The sequence below is a fragment of the Sparus aurata genome, chromosome 23 (assembly GCF_900880675.1).
Source record: "Sparus aurata chromosome 23, fSpaAur1.1, whole genome shotgun sequence".
Taxonomy (NCBI): domain Eukaryota; kingdom Metazoa; phylum Chordata; class Actinopteri; order Spariformes; family Sparidae; genus Sparus; species Sparus aurata.
In genome coordinates, this window is record NC_044209.1 from 24,918,705 (window position 1) to 24,938,860 (window position 20,156).

General features: G+C 41.3%; 1 protein-coding gene across 1 annotated transcript; it reads left to right on the forward strand.

The window, feature by feature from the left end:
• The first annotated feature begins 5,153 nt into the window (after window positions 1-5,153).
• On the forward strand, window positions 5,154-15,743 carry LOC115575696 (myosin heavy chain, fast skeletal muscle-like). Its single transcript, XM_030407934.1, has 39 exons — window positions 5,154-5,357; window positions 5,602-5,745; window positions 5,869-6,025; window positions 6,138-6,165; window positions 6,254-6,371; window positions 6,455-6,547; window positions 6,631-6,694; window positions 6,784-6,882; window positions 6,973-7,076; window positions 7,159-7,297; window positions 7,474-7,592; window positions 7,685-7,834; window positions 7,921-8,091; window positions 8,193-8,499; window positions 8,855-8,931; window positions 9,020-9,107; window positions 9,196-9,313; window positions 9,431-9,554; window positions 9,652-9,788; window positions 9,927-10,182; window positions 10,362-10,604; window positions 10,694-10,870; window positions 11,022-11,167; window positions 11,275-11,365; window positions 11,466-11,855; window positions 11,988-12,114; window positions 12,202-12,320; window positions 12,681-12,877; window positions 12,965-13,148; window positions 13,252-13,417; window positions 13,589-13,713; window positions 13,842-14,150; window positions 14,238-14,441; window positions 14,533-14,658; window positions 14,787-14,957; window positions 15,080-15,184; window positions 15,268-15,363; window positions 15,470-15,601; window positions 15,726-15,743. Exons 1-39 carry the CDS (start codon window positions 5,154-5,156, stop codon window positions 15,741-15,743), a joined length of 5,823 nt encoding a protein of 1,940 aa, XP_030263794.1.
• Window positions 15,744-20,156: the final 4,413 nt, after the last annotated feature.

The following is a 20,156-nucleotide window of genomic DNA, read 5'->3' on the forward strand; positions in this document are numbered from 1 at the left end:
TGGTATCAATTTATAGCGGGTCGGCTTGGGTGCGGAATGTAATTTGTGCTACTGTCGGAAAACGGGTCGGATGCATTTTTTATGTATGTGGGTACGGGCAGGTGCGGGTGTGCAAAATAAGAACCGTGCAGGATTCTGACTCACGGTTCAAAAATGAGCTGTTTGTTTTGTCTAATAACAATAAATGGGTTCAGTTGGTGGCTACGGGACAAGAGGGATGCACTGCCCGCCTGAGCTGCATACCATTTCCTCCTGACAACAAACGCGCCCCTTGCCAGACTCCACTTCCTTTTCCACCTCTTTTATTTTTTTTCCTTCACCCCTCGCTGTTGACTTGGGATCAGTCCGTAGACCGCGATCGACTGGTTGGGCACTCCTGGTCTAGGCCCTCAGTCCCCCTATAAAGTCTCTGCGTTGTGTATTTTGTTCTGTTTGTACGGTGGAGACGGGGAGAAGAACCAGGCGAGGAAGCTCAGGATCTGGGTTGAGCAGTCTTTATCTCAAAGCTTCACCTTTCAGAAAAGGGGAAGAGGTTGTGACCTAAGATGGCCACAACCATATATATATATATATATATATATATATATATATATATATACACATATATATATATATATATACATATATATATATACATATACATATATATGTATATATATATATATATATATATATATATATAACTTAAATAACAAATATAACATAGATCAAAGTGCCGTCCAGTCATTTATGCAGCTGACTAAAGGTAGTCAATAAAGCAGTTGTTTTTGGTGGGCCTCTGGACTTGTGGCGCTGGCTGTTCGTTGTTGTCCGCCTCCTCTTCGAGCACCTACACTAAAGGCCACACGCACATCCTCCTCTTGGTAGAGGGGCCAGTGTCACTCTGGCCTGGAAAGTCCAGGTTGTGGGTGGGACAAAGTCCAGGTCTACCACATCGTCATCTTCCTCCTCAGAGTCCTCACCATCACTGATGGTGGGACAGCTGGCACAACAATCTCCCTCTTTCCATAAAAGACCCAAGCTGACAGCCGCTAAAGAAAAGAGAGTTTCCACTTTAAGTTATTTGTGAAGTAAAACAATAACAGTGAAGTGTATATCTACTTAAAACAATGTTGACATATAGATTGTAAATATAATATAATAAGTGAAAAATAGCATTATAAATAATGTAATCTTTTTTATATAATTCAATCAGAAAAACAAAATAAATCACAAATATTGAACTACTAAATCAATTTTGGCAGTAATAAGGCTTACAGTAAAAAATAAACACCAAGTATCATAAAAAAACTGTTACAAGGTCACAACACTGACCAAAATCACATACATTTCACTATTTATAGCTAAGATTTCCATAAATGGATACAATTTTCTCATTGCATCACTGTATAATGTTATACAAACCTGTGGCAACATCCAATACACGATTGAGTACTATTGTCCCACATTATAATGCATGATTAGTAAAAAAAAAAAAAAACCTAATATGGCTTACCACATGCATCGGGCGTATGTCTAAAGATAGACATTTTGTCACTTGCACTAGTTTTACCATATCTCTCCATTTATCATGCCAAAAAATTTAACTAATTTCATTAATCCTAAACAAACAACACCTACATAAACATTTAGCTCAGCTATTCAAACGTATAATGTGTGAGTTTCATCAACTTACCATGGTTAGGTTTGATGATACGACTGTCGGTCTGGGAGTTGGGGGAAAAAGCTGTACCTCGCGCGTTCCGGTGAAAGAGGGAAGATAGAAATGCTCATGGCTGCTGCTGATGGGTCCGATAGCGTGATGTCACTATCAGTGATGTAGCCTAATCTTTGCTGATTGGCTGAGATAGGTCACGTGGTTCTCTGACCTCACTAGGCTGCATAACGGCGCCATTTTGGAGTTCCTTGCCCAATAAAGGGAGGCTCTGCAAAACTTAGGGATGGGTTCCTTTGCACCTGGTAGTCATGCAGTGTTTCCATCTTTGCTGGATCTCCACTATCTACATCCATACTAACCAAGGAATTGAAGTTTGGGGCAGGGATGTCTTTAGAATAGATGACTGTGATGTCATCCAGGTAAACTATGCAGTAGTCTCCAAGGCTGCTACGCAGCACATGATTTAGCAGCCTCAGGAAGGTGGCTGGAGCGCCCTTCAAACAAAAAGGCATGACCCTAAAAAGGGAACAACCCAAAAGATGTGACAAACCCCATCAGGGGTTGACTTTCAGGGTCCATTTCCACCTGCCAATAACCACTGTTAAAACCTAGGATGGTAAAAACAGTTGAGCATGCCAGTGACTCAAGGATCTCAGAAATGGCTGGCATAGTATCAGAATCTCACTCACTCTGTTCATTAATACACCAGAAATCTACACAAAACCAGGGGATAGGCATCAATACAAGTAGGAAAGCACATGGTGGACAGGAAGGCACAATGATACCATGTTTAAACATGTCTTCAATCTGCTCCTTAAAAATCTTCCACTTTTGAAGGGGCGGTCTATAGGTGCAACGGACTGCACAATGAGCCTGCTGCAAGGTCTGACGTTCAACAAACCTTGCAGTATAGTATGAACATTTTGACTTCCTCAGACTTTTTCCCTCCATGCACCGTGTAAGTAGGTGACGTTGGGCCAGAAATCTCTTCTCTGCCCCTACCATTTGAGAAAATATAAAAAAAACCAAAAAACAAAACAATGGGGTAAAGCAAGGACAGCCAAATGCAAGTGACAATGGGAGTGGAAGCAGATGACTCTACTGCTGTACTCTCCTAGACACACTCTTAAGACCATAGACCACTACGCAGCCTGAAAGTGAAAATAAGTGATCACCTTTTTACACAAACAATATTAAGATTTGATAATCACCCAGGTTGTCTTATTACAAACATAACAAACTCCCTGGATGAACGACAAATGTATTCTTTACAGCAGACACACACACACACACACACACACACATTGTTGCACCAGCACATATGTCAAAACATACAGTGCATTCAAAAAGTCGCTGTATATCCATTCTTAGATCGATAAAAATCTAACTTAAATGATGTAATCAATATCAGCAGCAAATAAATGTAATCAGTGGTGGAAAATACTAGTGTCAGTCACTTGGACACTTTTGTTATGGACACCACCTGCTCAAATCAGTATGTGTCCTAAGAGCCAACTCAAAAGAACTCAACATAAATTAAGAAGAAAGTTGAATGGTTCGCCCTCTTTCTGATAGGGGTTTAGTGTTTCCATGTGTATATGTGTAGATGCCACTTTGACTCAAAAAGGCGTTAAATGACATGACCCCTTAAGATTTTCTAGGGCACTACTTGAAGAGATGACACCTTCTTCGTATCAAATTCAGTAACTGGAGAAGTTCATTTTATCCAATTTATTTTGGTCCTGATCTCAAAGGAGTTGCCAACTGTTTTCGTATCCATTTAGGGAGTTATCCAAAAGATTCCTGTTTTTAATAGAGGAATATGAGATGTGCCAGTCCGCTGTAATCTTAAACTAGAAACATTTGGGGACATTTCCAAACCTAAGGTCTTTGCATTCATCTGACATGACTCACAAACAGTAATGCAATTAGAATCCTACTACTGTGCTCTGACTTTCATTTCTAAGATCAAATAGAGCACAACCACATCAAAACATTTCATGTTACTTATATCAGTACAACCTCTATGTTTGTATTAAGGATGTACTTTATTATTTGATAAACATGCGTATACAACTACAACACACATTTAAGTGTCATTTATGGGTGAACTCAAATGTCCTGAAATTGAATACTAATGGATTTTGGCAGACTTTTCAAAACCAACCCCCAATGCTGTCCATTCATTTAAGGAACGATGTTCAAAACAAATCCCAACGTCAGCGTTGCTTAAATCAAGGGTTATAATGATTGGAATCATACACAAACCACATTCTGCACTATGAAATGAATAATTGAATTTGGCCATCACTGCCATGTGTGCACATGAAGGAGGAAGTAAACCAACATTTGAAGCAGCAAGTCTGTAACTTACAAGAACGCTCAGAACAGAAATGCATAAGCAACTGCTTCTTTCTCTCTATGTAATTTGACATTCATGCTTCCATAAACCTTATTTTGTGGATGTTCTCACATAGCAACTTTTACAAGTGCAATTTCAACAATTCTGTGTGGTAATTCCTATTTTGAGGAACTGAAGGGAGTCATAGGTAATATGCCTTATGAAAGCATTTAATCATGATTTAAATTCAAACAGACACATTGTCCACATTACATCCAAGGTTACAATCAAATCAAATCAAATCAAATCAATTGGTACAACATTACAATGTTTTCTGAAATTCTAAGCTGTAGTTACAAAGAAAAGTGCAAACCCTGTCCTTATACATGACTGCCAGAAATAAGCTACAGGATGAAAAGAAGCCATGACCAAACCAAGCAAGAGACTGCTGCTGACCAGGCAATCCCACCCTCTATATAAGCGGCAGCTCTGAGCTACTGCATTAACTGAAGCTCCGTCACAGGTGAGTGTTTTCACTTTGACCTCAAGTTTGACCCATTTACCTGTATTGTAGTCTTGAATAGACATTATTCCAAAACAATTTTCCTCATATACTCCTATCACATTTAAGAAGTAGGTTCCTGCAAGAGAAAAGAAAAACAGAAGACACAATTTTTTAGTTTGTACTTGCATCTAATACACACTACGTTTTGTCACATACACACTGACTAATCATGAAGAGCAATACTATTTGTCTGCTAGTGAGGGCAGTTGAGGGGATGGAAGAGTATTTTAGTGACTCTAATGATTCAATTCATTACAGTTTAAATATATTTTATAAGTCTATAAACATTTTGCCATCTTTACCCTCATCTGTTTTATAATTGGCTACATTTACACAGAAAAAATGTGAAATTATAAAAACAATCTAAAGCACGTTATCGTACTCATGTCTAATCATGTGTTTACAGGATCTCCCAACTCCACCAGAGACGCCAACGTTCAGTTGATTTCGGAACCAGCTGAGGTAAAAGATTTCGCCATAAAAAACTTTAAATCTCCATAATCAGCAGGGCAGAAGACCATAGCTATGTCTTGTCGACATGTTGACACTATTGTGGACTTCATCTTTTCAGTCTCCACTGAAGTGCCACCATGAGCACAGACGCAGAGATGGAGCAGTATGGCCCGGCGGCGGTCTACCTCCGGAAGCCAGAGAAGGAGAGGCTTGAGGCACAAACCTTACCTTTTGATGCCAAAACCGCCTTTTTTGTGGCTGAGCCTACGGAGATGTACCTCAAGGGTAAACTTGTAAAGAAAGAGGGTGGAAAAGCCACGGTGGAAACCGACTGTGGAAAGGTAAGTCATTCATTATTTTACTTTTTTCAACAAAACTACTCAATCGATTTCCATCTAAGACACCTTGTACATACAAGGATAGGGTTGAAATGTGTTTAAAACAATATCTTAGTAAAACATTAACTATTTTTTTCTCATTCTATTTTAGGCTCAAACTGACACTGTGAACAACAATGTGATCCATTTGATGAACTTTTCTGTTTGATTTCTTAGTTATATACGTTATACTGTGTTTGCTGTTCAGACGATCACAGTAAAAGAGGATGACATCCATCCCAGGAACCCTCCCAAGTATGACAAAATTGAGGACATGGCCATGATGACCCACCTCAATGAGCCTTGCGTGTTGTATAACCTCAAAGAGCGTTATGCTTCATGGATGATCTACGTGAGTTTCCACACTATGTTAATCTAATGTATATGTTACTATATAGAGAGTATGTGTACCTACATGGAAATCAAACAAAATCTAAATAAAATCACACTATGTTTATGCTCTTTACAATTTCAGACCTACTCTGGGTTGTTCTGCGTTGTCGTGAATCCCTATAAGTGGCTTCCTGTGTATGATACTACATGTGTACAAGCATACAGAGGCAAGAAGAGGATTGAGGCTCCACCCCACATCTTCTCCATCTCTGACAATGGCTATCAGTTCATGCTCACAGGTAAGATAAAAATATCGGTGTTGGAATCGAAACACACAGAGGTAAAATCTTCCATTGATATTTATTAAAAGAAAAAGAAAACTCATGTCAAGCATTTATGTTTGTGTTTCAGACCGTGAGAATCAGTCTGTCCTGATTACGTGAGAATAAAACACACTATCTTGCTATAACTTTATTAACTTAATGATGATGAAGCAAAATCTTGATAATATGTCTCGTGTACCCCAGTGGAGAATCCGGTGCTGGAAAGACTGTCAACACCAAGCGTGTCATCCAGTACTTTGCAACAATTGCAGCTATTGGAGCTAAGAAGTCTGACGCACCGCAACAGCAAAGCAAAATCAAGGTAAAATTGGTTGTGTAAGATTAAAGTGTTTGTCAGAGTTCATTGGAATGTGTAGCTCATGCAATTCAAATCTTCTCTTGCAGGGCTCTCTTGAGGACCAAATTGTTGCGGCCAACCCTCTGTTGGAGGCCTATGGTAATGCCAAGACTGTGAGGAATGACAACTCCTCTCGTTTTGTAAGTACTGTTGGAAATATCTTGAGACTTTTTTCGTTCCTACATTTAAAAAAACTGATGATATTAATGATCTGGTTGTCTAGGGTAAATTTATCAGGATCCACTTTGGCACTAGTGGCAAGCTGGCTTCAGCTGATATTGAAACATGTAAGTTTCAATTATGGTATTCGTCACTATCCATTTAAATTATGATCTAGGCTCTGATAAAGTTATCAATTTAAATTTCCTCTTCTTAGATCTGCTGGAGAAGTCTCGTGTCACCTTCCAGTTGTCTGCTGAGAGGAGCTACCATATCTTCTACCAGCTGATGACTGGCCACAAGCCTGAACTCTTGGGTATGTTACTCCACCAATTTTAAATGAGACTTTAATAAACATCAGAAAAAACATCAAACAATACTATGTACTTCTACTGTCCTCCTCTAGAGGCTCTTCTGATCACCACCAACCCCTATGACTACCCAATGATCAGTCAGGGTGAAATCACTGTGAAAAGCATCGATGATGTGGAGGAGTTCATTGCAACGGATGTAAGACAACAATTTAGTTACAGAGATAGTATACAGGGGAAAATGTTTAACATGCCACTAATGTTGCTTATTTATTCTGCAGACTGCTATTGACATCTTGGGTTTCAATGCTGAGGAGAAATTGGGCATCTACAAGCTCACTGGAGCTGTGATTCATCATGGAGGCATGAAATTCAAGCAGAAGCAGCGTGAGGAGCAGGCTGAACCAGATGGCACTGAGGGTAATTTCTAAAATAATCCACTCTTATCATGTACGCCTTCTGGTGTGTAAGATACTACACAAGTCAGTGTGTATTTATAATTCCACGAGGGATGGGTCATGTTAATGACCAAACATGAAAACAAAGTATTCCCTCATTCATTTGTTCTTATAACTTTTTTTTTTTCTCTCAATCAGAGGCTGATAAAATTTCCTACCTCCTGGGCCTGAACTCAGCTGATATGCTGAAAGCTCTGTGCTACCCAAGAGTCAAGGTCGGCAATGAGATGGTGACCAAAGGTCAGACCGTCCCACAGGTAAAAAGATGGAATTTCGGTGTTTGGAAAGGGAAATGTTTACACAAAAAAATCACACTCATAAATCCCCACACTTAAATTCTTATATTTAGGTCAACAATTCTGTCAGCGCTCTGTGCAAATCCATCTATGAGAAAATGTTCTTGTGGATGGTCATCCGTATCAATGAGATGCTGGACACAAAGCAGGCAAGACAGTTCTTCATTGGAGTGTTGGATATCGCTGGATTTGAGATCTTTGATGTAAGTTTTAGAAAATCAACCTTTCTGAGAGATTCAAAAGTTCAAACTTATTTTGGAATGAAAATAAATGCTTTTATATACTACAGTTCAACAGCTTGGAGCAACTCTGCATCAACTTCACCAATGAAAAACTGCAACAGTTCTTCAACCACACTATGTTTGTCCTGGAGCAAGAGGAGTACAAAAAGGAAGGTATTATTTGGGAGTTCATTGACTTCGGTATGGATTTGGCTGCCTGCATCGAGCTTATTGAGAAGGTAACATACCACTTTGTTAAATTAGATTCTCCATTCAAATACAAATGTTTGCTTCCTCAGGTCATTTTTCTTTCTTACCATGAAATGTAAATTCTTCTCAGCCAATGGGCATCTTCTCCATCCTTGAAGAGGAGTGCATGTTCCCCAAGGCCTCTGACACAACTTTCAAGAACAAGCTGCATGATCAGCATCTTGGCAAGACCAAGGCCTTTGAGAAGCCAAAGCCTGGAAAGGGCAAGGCTGAAGCTCACTTCGCCCTGGTTCACTATGCTGGCACAGTGGAATACAATATCAATGGCTGGCTGGACAAGAACAAGGACCCCCTGAACGATTCAGTTGTTCAGCTCTACCAGAAAGCTTCAAACAAACTGCTGGCGTTACTGTATGCAGCCATGCCTGGAGCTGACGGTAAGAAAGAAAAGTGAGCAGAGTATATAGAAACTCTGTGAACCCTGTACAGATACGTTAACCTCCTATTTTCTACTGTTATAGTGAGCATTGATGCCATCTTTTTTCATAGCTATTGGCTGCTTACTGAAAACTGAGGTCTGGAAAGTTACAGGCAGTGCAGCGACTTTGTAGTGAAAAAACAGTGTGTCTGTTTCAATTGATTAATCAATTTAGCAAAACAGAGGCTGCTGGTTGAAATTGAAATTGACACATGCACATGCAACATAGAACAAAACTCAAACCACTCACTGCAGTGTATAATTGTTATTAATATTTGGTACCTTTAATAACAATGTCATGTTTTGCAAAATAGAGGCTGCTGGAGGTGGCGGCAAGAAGGGTGGCAAGAAGAAGGGTGGTTCCTTCCAGACTGTGTCTGCTCTTTTCAGGGTATGTATTGTTTCATATTTTTGGACAACAAATAACAATCTCATCTTAAAATATTGATGAGTTATTATTTTGTAATGCTCATCCACAGGAGAACTTGGGCAAGCTGATGACCAACTTGAGGAGCACTCACCCTCACTTTGTCCGCTGTCTGATTCCCAATGAAACAAAGACCCCAGGTAAGAAGCACATAACCCAGATTTGTGCACTGTGTGTGACATGGTCATGTAAAGAAATGTTTTGATGCAATGAGTTTGCAATGTGCAGGTCTTATGGAGAACTTTTTGGTCATCCACCAGCTGAGGTGTAATGGTGTGCTGGAGGGCATCAGAATCTGCAGAAAGGGCTTCCCCAGCAGAATACTCTACGGTGACTTCAAGCAGAGGTGACTGCAGTTTTCATCATAAGCAAATCAAGTGGATTTCTGTAGAGGTATTAGGATGATAAACACTGAGAAAAAGTGGGAGGAAGATAAAAGGAACCACGTAATTTTCTCTTGTAGATACAAAGTATTGAATGCCAGTGTCATCCCTGATGGACAGTTCATTGACAACAAGAAAGCTTCAGAGAAGCTGCTGGGCTCCATTGATGTGGACCACACACAGTACAAGTTTGGACATACAAAGGTTCATCCTCAACGACAGTACTAACACATTTACTTGTGCCGTTGTCCAATTATATCCATATGCACTGAGTACTAATTTGCCCCACTTGACAACATAGGTGTTCTTCAAAGCTGGTCTGCTGGGTACCCTGGAGGAGATGAGAGATGAGAAACTGGCTACGCTGGTGACCATGACTCAGGCTCTCTGCAGAGGATATGTCATGAGGAAGGAGTTTGTTAAGATGATGGAGAGGAGGTAGGATTATTTGACTGGACCCTAAACTGTACTGTCCAATTATGTAGTAGATATATTTTTTAAATGGTAAGAACTAGAAGTTCAATAGAATAATGTTTCAGAAGAAATGACACTTTCTGCATGTATCTCATTTTCCAGGGAAGCTATCTACTCTATCCAGTACAACATCCGTTCATTCATGAATGTTAAGAACTGGCCATGGATGAATCTCTACTTCAAGATCAAGCCTCTCCTGAAGAGTGCTGAGACTGAGAAGGAGCTGCAGCAGATGAAGGAGAACTATGATAAGATGAAAACAGACCTGGCTACTGCCCTGGCTAAGAAGAAGGAACTGGAGGAGAAGATGGTTTCTCTGGTACAGGAGAAGAATGACCTGCAACTCCAAGTGGCTGCAGTAAGTAGGAAACAAAGGAAGTATAATTTGGTTACATATACGCTTCACCAATTTTACCATGTTGTTTAAATTATCAGATATTTAGGTGACATAAGAAGAGGCCACTGACTTCTATTACCGGAGAATATATGAATCTTTTCAAACTTTTCAATGTATCGTATGTTCATTGTGTACAATAGGAAGTCGATAACCTCTCTGATGCTGAGGAAAGATGTGAAGGGCTCATTAAGAGCAAGATCCAACTCGAGGCCAAACTCAAAGAGACAACAGAAAGACTGGAGGATGAAGAGGAAATCAATGCTGAGCTGACTGCCAAGAAGAGGAAGCTGGAGGACGAATGCTCTGAACTGAAGAAAGACATTGATGACTTGGAGCTCACTTTGGCTAAAGTGGAGAAGGAGAAACATGCCACAGAAAACAAGGTTTGGATTATTTTAAACCCACATTAATTTAAAGACAGACCATATCAATATAGTGTGATGTAAATAATGCACCTTTGAAATCTATTTAGGTGAAAAACCTGACAGAGGAGATGGCATCTCAAGATGAGTCTATTGCCAAGTTAACCAAGGAGAAGAAAGCCCTCCAAGAGAGCCACCAGCAAACACTTGATGATCTCCAAGCAGAGGAAGACAAAGTCAACACTCTGACCAAAGCCAAGACAAAGCTGGAACAGCAAGTGGACGATGTATGAAAACAATTGTTTCGATAGTGTGTGTTTTAATTGACATTCCATGATACATATTCAAAATAATGTATAATGTAAATCAAGTTTCTTTGTATTGACACACTGTCATTTGAATACCTCAAATAATTTATCATTAACTGTCATGTGATAGCTCGAGGGGTCACTGGAGCAAGAGAAGAAGCTCCGCATGGACCTTGAGAGAGCCAAGAGGAAGCTTGAAGGAGATCTGAAACTAGCCCAGGAATCCATCATGGATCTGGAGAATGACAAACAGCAATCTGATGAGAAAATCAAGAAGTAAGGTTTTTGATTCATGTTGTTAATTCTCTGTTCAGCATCTCAAACATTACACTCCAACAACAGTACAAACTGTGACAGTGAAAGTTTCTTTTTTTTTCATCAAGGAAAGAATTTGAAACCAGCCAGCTCCTCAGCAAGATTGAGGATGAACAGTCTCTCGGTGCTCAGCTTCAGAAGAAGATCAAGGAGCTCCAGGTGAGGAGCTATACAATGTTATATACATGCAAATCAAACTCAGTAAATTAAAAACACCACATCATATTCAAGTCAATGAACCTTCATTCCTTAAATCTAGGCCCGTATTGAGGAGCTGGAGGAAGAGATTGAGGCTGAGAGGGCTGCTCGGGCTAAGGTTGAGAAGCAGAGGGCTGACCTCTCCAGGGAGCTTGAGGAGATCAGTGAGAGGCTCGAGGAGGCTGGTGGAGCAACAGCTGCTCAGATTGAGATGAGCAAGAAGCGTGAAGCTGAGTTCCAGAAGTTGCGCCGGGATCTTGAAGAGTCAACCCTGCAACATGAAGCAACTGCATCAGCTCTCCGCAAGAAGCAGGCAGACAGTGTTGCAGAGCTGGGAGAGCAGATCGACAACCTCCAGCGTGTCAAGCAGAAGCTGGAGAAGGAGAAGAGCGAGTACAAGATGGAGATTGATGACCTGTCCAGCAACATGGAGGCTGTTGCTAAAGCTAAGGTGAGTCATTTGTTTAAAGATGAGGTATTTGCCTTTTGTTATGCTCAGAAACACGACCTCTAACCAATAAATATGGCAGTAGCATTACATTTTAAAAAAAACTCAACGAACATCATGTTTTGTTGTTGACAGGGCAACTTAGAAAAAATGTGCAGAACTGTTGAGGACCAGTTGAGTGAGCTCAAAGCCAAAAATGATGAGAATGTTCGCCAGCTGAACGACGTTAATGGACAAAAGGCAAGACTGCAGACAGAGAATGGTGAGTGTCCTGGAATAGAAACTTCTCATGGAAGTTATTAATGAGAATATTAATAATAAAAGATCTCATTCATACATTGTCATTCAGGTGAGTTCTCCCGCCAGCTTGAAGAGAAGGAAGCTCTTGTTTCCCAGCTGACCAGAGGAAAACAGGCCTTTACTCAGCAGATTGAGGAGCTTAAGAGACACGTCGAGGAGGAAGTCAAGGTAAACAAGTCCACATGCCTTCTTATTACATGTCAACAGGGAGTATGTTCTCTTTTTCAAATGTAGTCATTCATAATATGAACCATAATACTGTAGTAAGATTTAAAAGATCAAAGCATCAAGAATCTATTCCCACAGCAAAACATACAGGCATACTGCTATTATTGCTAAGTGAACCTTTTATGAATTACATTTATTGACAGATGATGAAAAGTTACATGATACTGAGTAGCAAATATGATAGATGCAGAAGTAGTCCTGGGGATCCAAAACTAAATGGCTACATCAAAATGATTAAACTTTAAAAAAAAGTACTTCCTCTTCATAGGTATGATACTAATGTTTTGTCATGTTCAACAGGCCAAGAATGCCCTGGCCCATGCAGTTCAGTCAGCCCGCCATGACTGTGATCTGCTCAGAGAGCAGTTTGAGGAGGAGCAGGAGGCCAAAGCTGAGCTACAGAGAGGAATGTCCAAGGCCAACAGTGAGGTGGCTCAGTGGAGAACCAAATATGAGACTGATGCTATCCAGCGCACTGAGGAGCTAGAGGAGTCCAAGTATATAATCCTTTATACTATTTCAAAGATAAATCCCTTTTTGCTATCTTTGTTCACTTAAGCTCAAATAATTCCTCTTCACTACAGGAAAAAGCTTGCCCAGCGCTTGCAGGATGCTGAGGAATCCATTGAGGCTGTGAACTCCAAGTGTGCCTCTTTGGAGAAGACCAAACAGAGGCTGCAGGGTGAGGTGGAGGACCTCATGATTGATGTTGAGAGAGCCAATGCTCTGGCTGCCAACCTCGACAAGAAGCAGAGGAACTTTGATAAGGTAAATGGTTAAACTAATAATCAACACCAGTTTTTGGTGAGAAACAAGCACCTTAATTAATAAATAGTCATTGAATTATATATTTTGACCTATACAATTCTAGGTCCTTGCAGAATGGAAACAGAAGTATGAGGAGGGCCAGGCAGAGCTGGAGGGAGCTCAGAAGGAGGCTCGTTCTCTCAGCACTGAACTGTTCAAGATGAAGAACTCTTATGAGGAGGCTCTGGATCATCTGGAGACCATGAAGAGAGAGAACAAGAACCTGCAGCGTATGCCAGTCTTACTGTATTTAATGTAATGGTCATAGTAATTGCAAGGGTTCTTCTTAGCCCTCTGGCAGTGAAGTCTGTGAGCATTATTTGGTTGTAAAAGCACTGACATTTTCCAGATCTAACCTGCACATACAGTTCTAACTACATTTGACTTTGGTTGTTCCACAGAGGAGATCTCAGACCTGACTGAACAGATTGGTGAGACTGGAAAGAGTATTCATGAGTTGGAGAAAGCCAAGAAGACTGTAGAGACTGAGAAGTCTGAAATTCAGTCAGCACTGGAGGAAGCTGAGGTAAAATCTTGATGACATTATTGAACCACTATAATAAAATACATGATTAAAATGTAACTATGTATTCATTTTGAATTTATTCCTGCAAAATCAATGCATACCTTTTGTTGTGTTTGTGACTTTTTAAGGGCACACTGGAGCATGAGGAGGCCAAAATTCTCCGTGTCCAGCTTGAGCTCAACCAGATCAAAGGTGAGGTTGACAGGAAGCTGGCAGAGAAGGATGAGGAGATGGAGCAGATCAAGAGGAACAGCCAGAGGGTGATTGACTCCATGCAGAGCACTCTTGATTCTGAGGTCAGGAGCAGGAATGATGCCCTGAGAGTCAAGAAGAAGATGGAGGGAGACCTGAATGAGATGGAGATTCAGCTGAGCCATGCTAACAGGCAGGCTGCTGAGTCCCAGAAACAACTGAGGAATGTCCAGGGACAACTCAAAGTAAGATTTGTTTAATAACTAAATGTATTTTTTTCTTTTAATCAAAGGGAAACTACATACATTTTCTTTCTCTCTGTTCAATGTCAGGATGCCCAACTGCACCTTGATGATGCTGTCAGAGGACAGGAAGACATGAAGGAGCAGGTTGCCATGGTGGAGCGCAGAAATGGCCTGATGGTGGCTGAAATCGAGGAGCTGAGAGCCGCTCTGGACCAGACAGAGAGAGGACGCAAAGTGGCTGAGCAGGAGTTGGTTGACGCTAGTGAGCGTGTTGGACTGCTTCACTCTCAGGTGTGTTTTCATTAATTCGCAAGAATTTTATCTAATCAAAAGATGTGAGACACATACCAGTAAACACTGCCTATTCTTGTACAATATTCAGAACACCAGTCTTATGAACACCAAGAAGAAGCTGGAGTCTGACCTCGTCCAGGTTCAAGGTGAAGTTGATGATGCTGTTCAGGAATCAAGAAATGCTGAGGAGAAAGCGAAGAAGGCTATTACTGACGTGAGTCATGTTTTTATGTAAACACTGCTTCAAGAAATACTTGCTTACACTTCATTAATTAATATTAATAATTATTATAATTAATATCAAGGCTAAAAATTATGTTTCTAAAATGTGCATCATTTCAGGCTGCCATGATGGCTGAGGAGCTGAAAAAGGAGCAGGACACCAGTTCTCACCTGGAGAGGATGAAGAAGAACCTGGAGGTCACAGTCAAGGACCTCCAGCACCGTCTGGATGAGGCTGAGAACCTCGCCATGAAGGGTGGCAAGAAGCAGCTCCAGAGACTAGAGTCCAGGGTATGAATTCAAATTCATAAAAGGTCGTTTTTTGGAGGCACATCACTTTTATTTTGCCTTTTATTATTTCAACTGAAATCTTTGCGTGGAAGACTGATATATTATTTATCATCACATTACAGGTACGTGAGCTGGAGAGTGAAGTTGAGGCCGAGCAGAGACGTGGAGCTGATGCTGTAAAAGGAGTTCGCAAATATGAGAGGAGAGTGAAGGAGCTGACATACCAGGTAAGCCGTACTGAAAATCTCCCCTAACCTCTAATTCATTCTTTAGTCTTCTTCACATACTGTATAATCTTGTATCTGTACAGACTGAGGAGGACAAGAAAAATGTGAACAGACTTCAGGATCTGGTGGACAAGCTGCAGCTTAAAGTGAAATCTTACAAGAGACAGGCCGAGGAGGCTGTAAGTCAAATACATAATGTGGCACATCATTGACAACTGATTTAATAATAACATCACTATTTACTGTCTTGTAACTACGCCAACATACCTCTAAACCACTTAACAGGAGGAGCAGGCCAACACCCACATGTCCAGGCTCAGGAAGGTTCAGCATGAGTTTGAGGAAGCTCAGGAGCGTGCTGACATTGCTGAGTCCCAGGTCAACAAGTTGAGAGTCAAGAGCCGTGACGCTGGAAAGGTATGTTTGTTTTTAAAATAATTTGATGCTGTGAACTTTCACTGTTGAAAGTGTGAATCAATATCACTTTTTAAATGAGGTAATAATAGATAATAATAATAGATTTTCATCCCTCTTTTTTTAGTCTGATTCTGCTGAGTAAGTGTCATCATCCCTTAGGCCTTCAACAGAGTTCATAAAATATGAACCATGGTTGGGGTTTCTTTACAATAAAGACGATACCTTTCATCATTATCCTGAATCCTGTCACTTCCTTTCTTTAACTATTTATTTATTTATTTTAATGTCATATGGTAGAGCATTTGCAGCATGGTACTGATCAACAAACAGTGGTTTCAATATGGTAAAAGAATAACTTTTTCAAGGTTTTTAGCAATTATTATAGTCAAATATGTTTCGCTTTAAAAACATTTGGCGCTTTTTAAAAAGCGTGGTTCTTCCATTGGTGGCATGGTTTGTGAAACACTGGTGAGGTTGTGGCGGTACTAGCAGTAAAATGCTTACAAACCACCCCCAACCTACATAAAAATATAAACAAAAATATGTATATGTACAGGGAATGCCAAGTGTCAAGTACTTCTGTAATAAACAAATACCTCTTCAGGGGACAATCAAAAAATGCCTCTTCAGGAAATAAACAAACTGAAACGTGCTTTCAAGCTCTCAAGTTCCCAATGACATAACATGTGAAAAACTGAAATGTGCAATCTGCAGTGTGTCATGGACAGATTCAGAATGAGAGTGAGTCCAACCTGGGTGTCATTCCCCACCTCTCTTTAGCCATCACAAAGGGGCATCATCACACTGTGATCGGCTGGGAGGGGAATGCCCCAAGCTGCTTCATTAATGAGCAGTCAGTCTCCTCACCCTGCGTTCAAGTTATCTGAATCCACTGCAATCAGTCCAGAGGATTTTGAAATTTAGCCCAAAACACAACAAGATGCACAATGGGACTGCTACAGGTAGGTCACCCCAGTCAGAATGTTTGGTTAACCAGATGCGTCATCCATAAGCAGTGCCTCACACACTTTTCTAGACTTCTGGATCATTCCTCTGAGCTTTCCAGATATCCTCATCTTGTCACATACCAGAGAAGGTGAATAACAATGCCAGGGAGGCCAGAAATGTCGCCTGCGTTAGAGAATCAGGTGCATTGTTAAACTTACCCTTATGATACTTTGTAAGCGAAAATTCTTGCAGATACAGCACCCAATGAATAAGCCTGGAGCTAGCCTACGTGGTGTTAAAGACCCATGGCAATATTGAGTAGAGTGATGACCACTAAAGGTTTTCCCTCCAAATAATGTCTCCATTTATCTAAACTCCAGCCCTTGTCAGACACTCACTTTCAGTGTCATTTTGCTCTGTGCTGGACAGAGAGCAGTTTCCACAAGCAATGACATGCTCTTGGGAGGAAGCGTCAAATCTTTGTGCAAAGACAGCTCCAACACCTGTAGAACTTCCATCAGTGTAGACAACAAATGTGTTACACATATCGGGGTGACCAAGGACAGGAGGCGAGGTCAGATGGTCTTTGAGACACTGAAATGCCCTCTGACACTCATCTGTCCACCTAATCACAGCTCCTTTCCTTTTCAGAGAGTTAAGAGGCTCTGCAATTGTTGAAAACTTAGGGATGGGTTCCTTAGTCATGTAGCGCAGTCTTTGCCGGATTTCCACGATCTACATCCATACTAACTACATGACCTTGGAATTTAAGTTTGGGGCATGGATGTCTTTAGAATAGATGACTATGTCATCCAGGTACACTATCCAGCAGTCTCCAAGGCAGCTACGCAGCACATGATTTAGCAGACTCAGGAAGGTGGCTGGAGTGCCCTTCAAAAAAAAAGGCGTGACCCGAAAAAGAGAACAACCCAAGAGATGTGGCAAACCCTGTCAGGGGCTGGCTTTCAGGGTCCATTTCCACCTGCCAATAACCACAGTCAAAATCTAGGATGGTGGAAACAGTTGAGCATGCCAGTGACTCAAGGATCTCAGAAATGGCTGGCAGAGGACAGGAATCTCCCTCACTCTGTTCATTAATACGACAGAAATCTACACAAAACCGGGGGAGCATCAATACAATCGGGAAAGCCCATGATGAACAGCAACACTTGCAGTATAGTATGAACATTTTGATCTCCTCAGACCTTTTCACTCCATGCACCCTGTAAGTAGGTGAGATTGGGCCAGAAATCTCTTCTCTGCTCCTACCATTTGAGAAAATGTAAAAAAAATAAAATAAAAAGAAAAACAATGGGGTGAAGCAAGGAAAGGCAAATGCAAAAGACAATGGGTGTGGAAGCAGATGACTCTACTGCTGTACTCTCCTAGACACACTCTTAAGACCATAGACCACTAAGCAGCCTGAAAGGTCATTCCCCCACAATAAATGACTATAATAAAAAAATACATTATAATTCCAAAATTTAAAAAATTTACCAGTGCCATTACTACTATTTTGAAATATTATATAAGTCCACAGCAACATAAGGTCATAGCAAAGACTACTGAATAATGGAGAGGCCTTTTTTCTGGGTTCCTGGCTCGTTGCGCTCGATACTGTAGCGGAATTACAATGTCCCAAAGACTGAAACCATCCAGCGCCCAGTGAAGGAAAAGAAGGAAAGAAGAGAAGAAAAACGTGAAGAAGATACAGGTACAGTAACGTCAAAGTTATGAAACGAAAGGAAATTAATTTATTTTTAATACCTCAATTGTTGGAGCAGAGTGGTAGCTTGCTAGCTTACCTCGGACGATTGCAGCATTGTTTGATAATCAATAAATAGCTGAGTTGACGTGTGTTAATGTTACTCCATCTTAAATTCATCAGGGACATTTGAAAAGTTAACATTAGGCCTGTTCAGGTGTTATTTTACAGGTGTTAAGGTATCTGGACGGCAACACATTCTGGCCCTTAAAGCTAGGGTCTGTAATGTTGTTCAGAAACACATTTTGTTATACTGGGTGAAATGATCTTGCTATCCTGAGAGTAGTCAATACATTATGTATTCAGAAAAAGGAATGAAAATAATCGGACCTCTGTTGCAGCTGCAGGACTGAGAAAAAGCTGACCAATCCGTGCCATCCGGCCCGGATAGCACGGACTGGTCAGATGCACGGATTGGTCAGATGCCTTCATGTCTCGTTCTGTCCCTCCCTCCTCCGCGCGTGCACACGTTACGTTTCACTGTTGCCAGAAATATTCAGCACACTCCTCTGCAGAAATACGGAGTTGCAGGAGAAGACGTTCATTTGGTTACAATGGCAGAGAAAATGCAGCCAGCGTTACTTGTAACAGCTCACCCCGCTAAAAAGGCAAGGAAAAGAAAGCCTGACGCAGAAAAGGCTGCGATGAAAAAGGTTCTGGATAAAGAAGTCGGACCGAGTCAACATCGGTGCGGTGTTTGAGCGGTGGAGACAACTGGGGCATGTGAAGGGCTTGAAAAGTGATGCAGAGGTAATTATTTGTTTTGTTTCAGGGGGATTTGTTATTTTCATGAAATATGTGAGGTTTGCCAACTTGGCTACGTTTGTAGCTCGTATTAGCCCAATGCTAACGAGTCGGCCCAATTTCCACTGAATACGGGTCCGCTGCGTTGCGGCTCCGATCCGCCTGACTTCCTGTCTGCTCTGTGCTAAATTCAGCTGAATTGCTGCGTCTTGCTCCGGCATCTCCTTCTCCCTGCTGAGTCCCACTGCCAGATGCGCGTGGGGGAGTGGCTTTGGACGGAGCACTGACGGGATGGGGGGGGGGTGGAACTTAGAGGAGGTGCCACTTTCAAATCTTGCTAGCTCTCTTGCTAGCTCTCCAGGATTGTAGACCCTAGCATTAATTCAACTCAGTTTAAATTTAAGCTGTTCCTCCTTGTGTAAGTTAAGGAATGTAGACAATACGGGGCTCACAGCTCCAAGGGACCTTGGAGGCAGCATTCAGCTGTGTGTGGGTCAAAGTCTAGCAGGAGACAAGGCCACTATAGGGACTAAAACGGAGCCTGACTCCTATGTCAGATGGAGGAAGATATCTAAACGTGTACATCTCCAGAAAAGGATAGAGAGATCATTTAGGTAATTTTGGAGTACAAGACCCAAGGAGGGACAGTAACAGATTTGGCCATTTATGGGAGGTGAGCAGGGAGATAGAACACCTCCTTTTCTTGTCCATTGGATAGATGGACCCTCAACCCACCACAGTGACCAATTAGGAGTAGGCAGGTACAGCCCAAGGGACTTTAAGAAGGCTCCTACGAGTAGAGACGGAGGGTGGCACTTGGTAAACCTCCTAAGAGCAAAGGCTGAGGTTTTGATGGAGCAGAGGGCAAAGCATTTTGGCATTGTTTTGTCCACAGATTTGATAATATCAGAACGCGGCTCCGGGCTCCGGACTCAAGGCTCTAGGTTCTGTTTTAATAAAGATTGCTCTATTATTCCACCCAGCCTTGCCTCCGCAGAATTCTTTTGTCATCAAACTACACGCCGACACCTTTGAGGAGGGAAGCCCAGAAACTACAGTGTCTTTCCTGATTGTATGTCAGTTAAAATGCTATTAGTT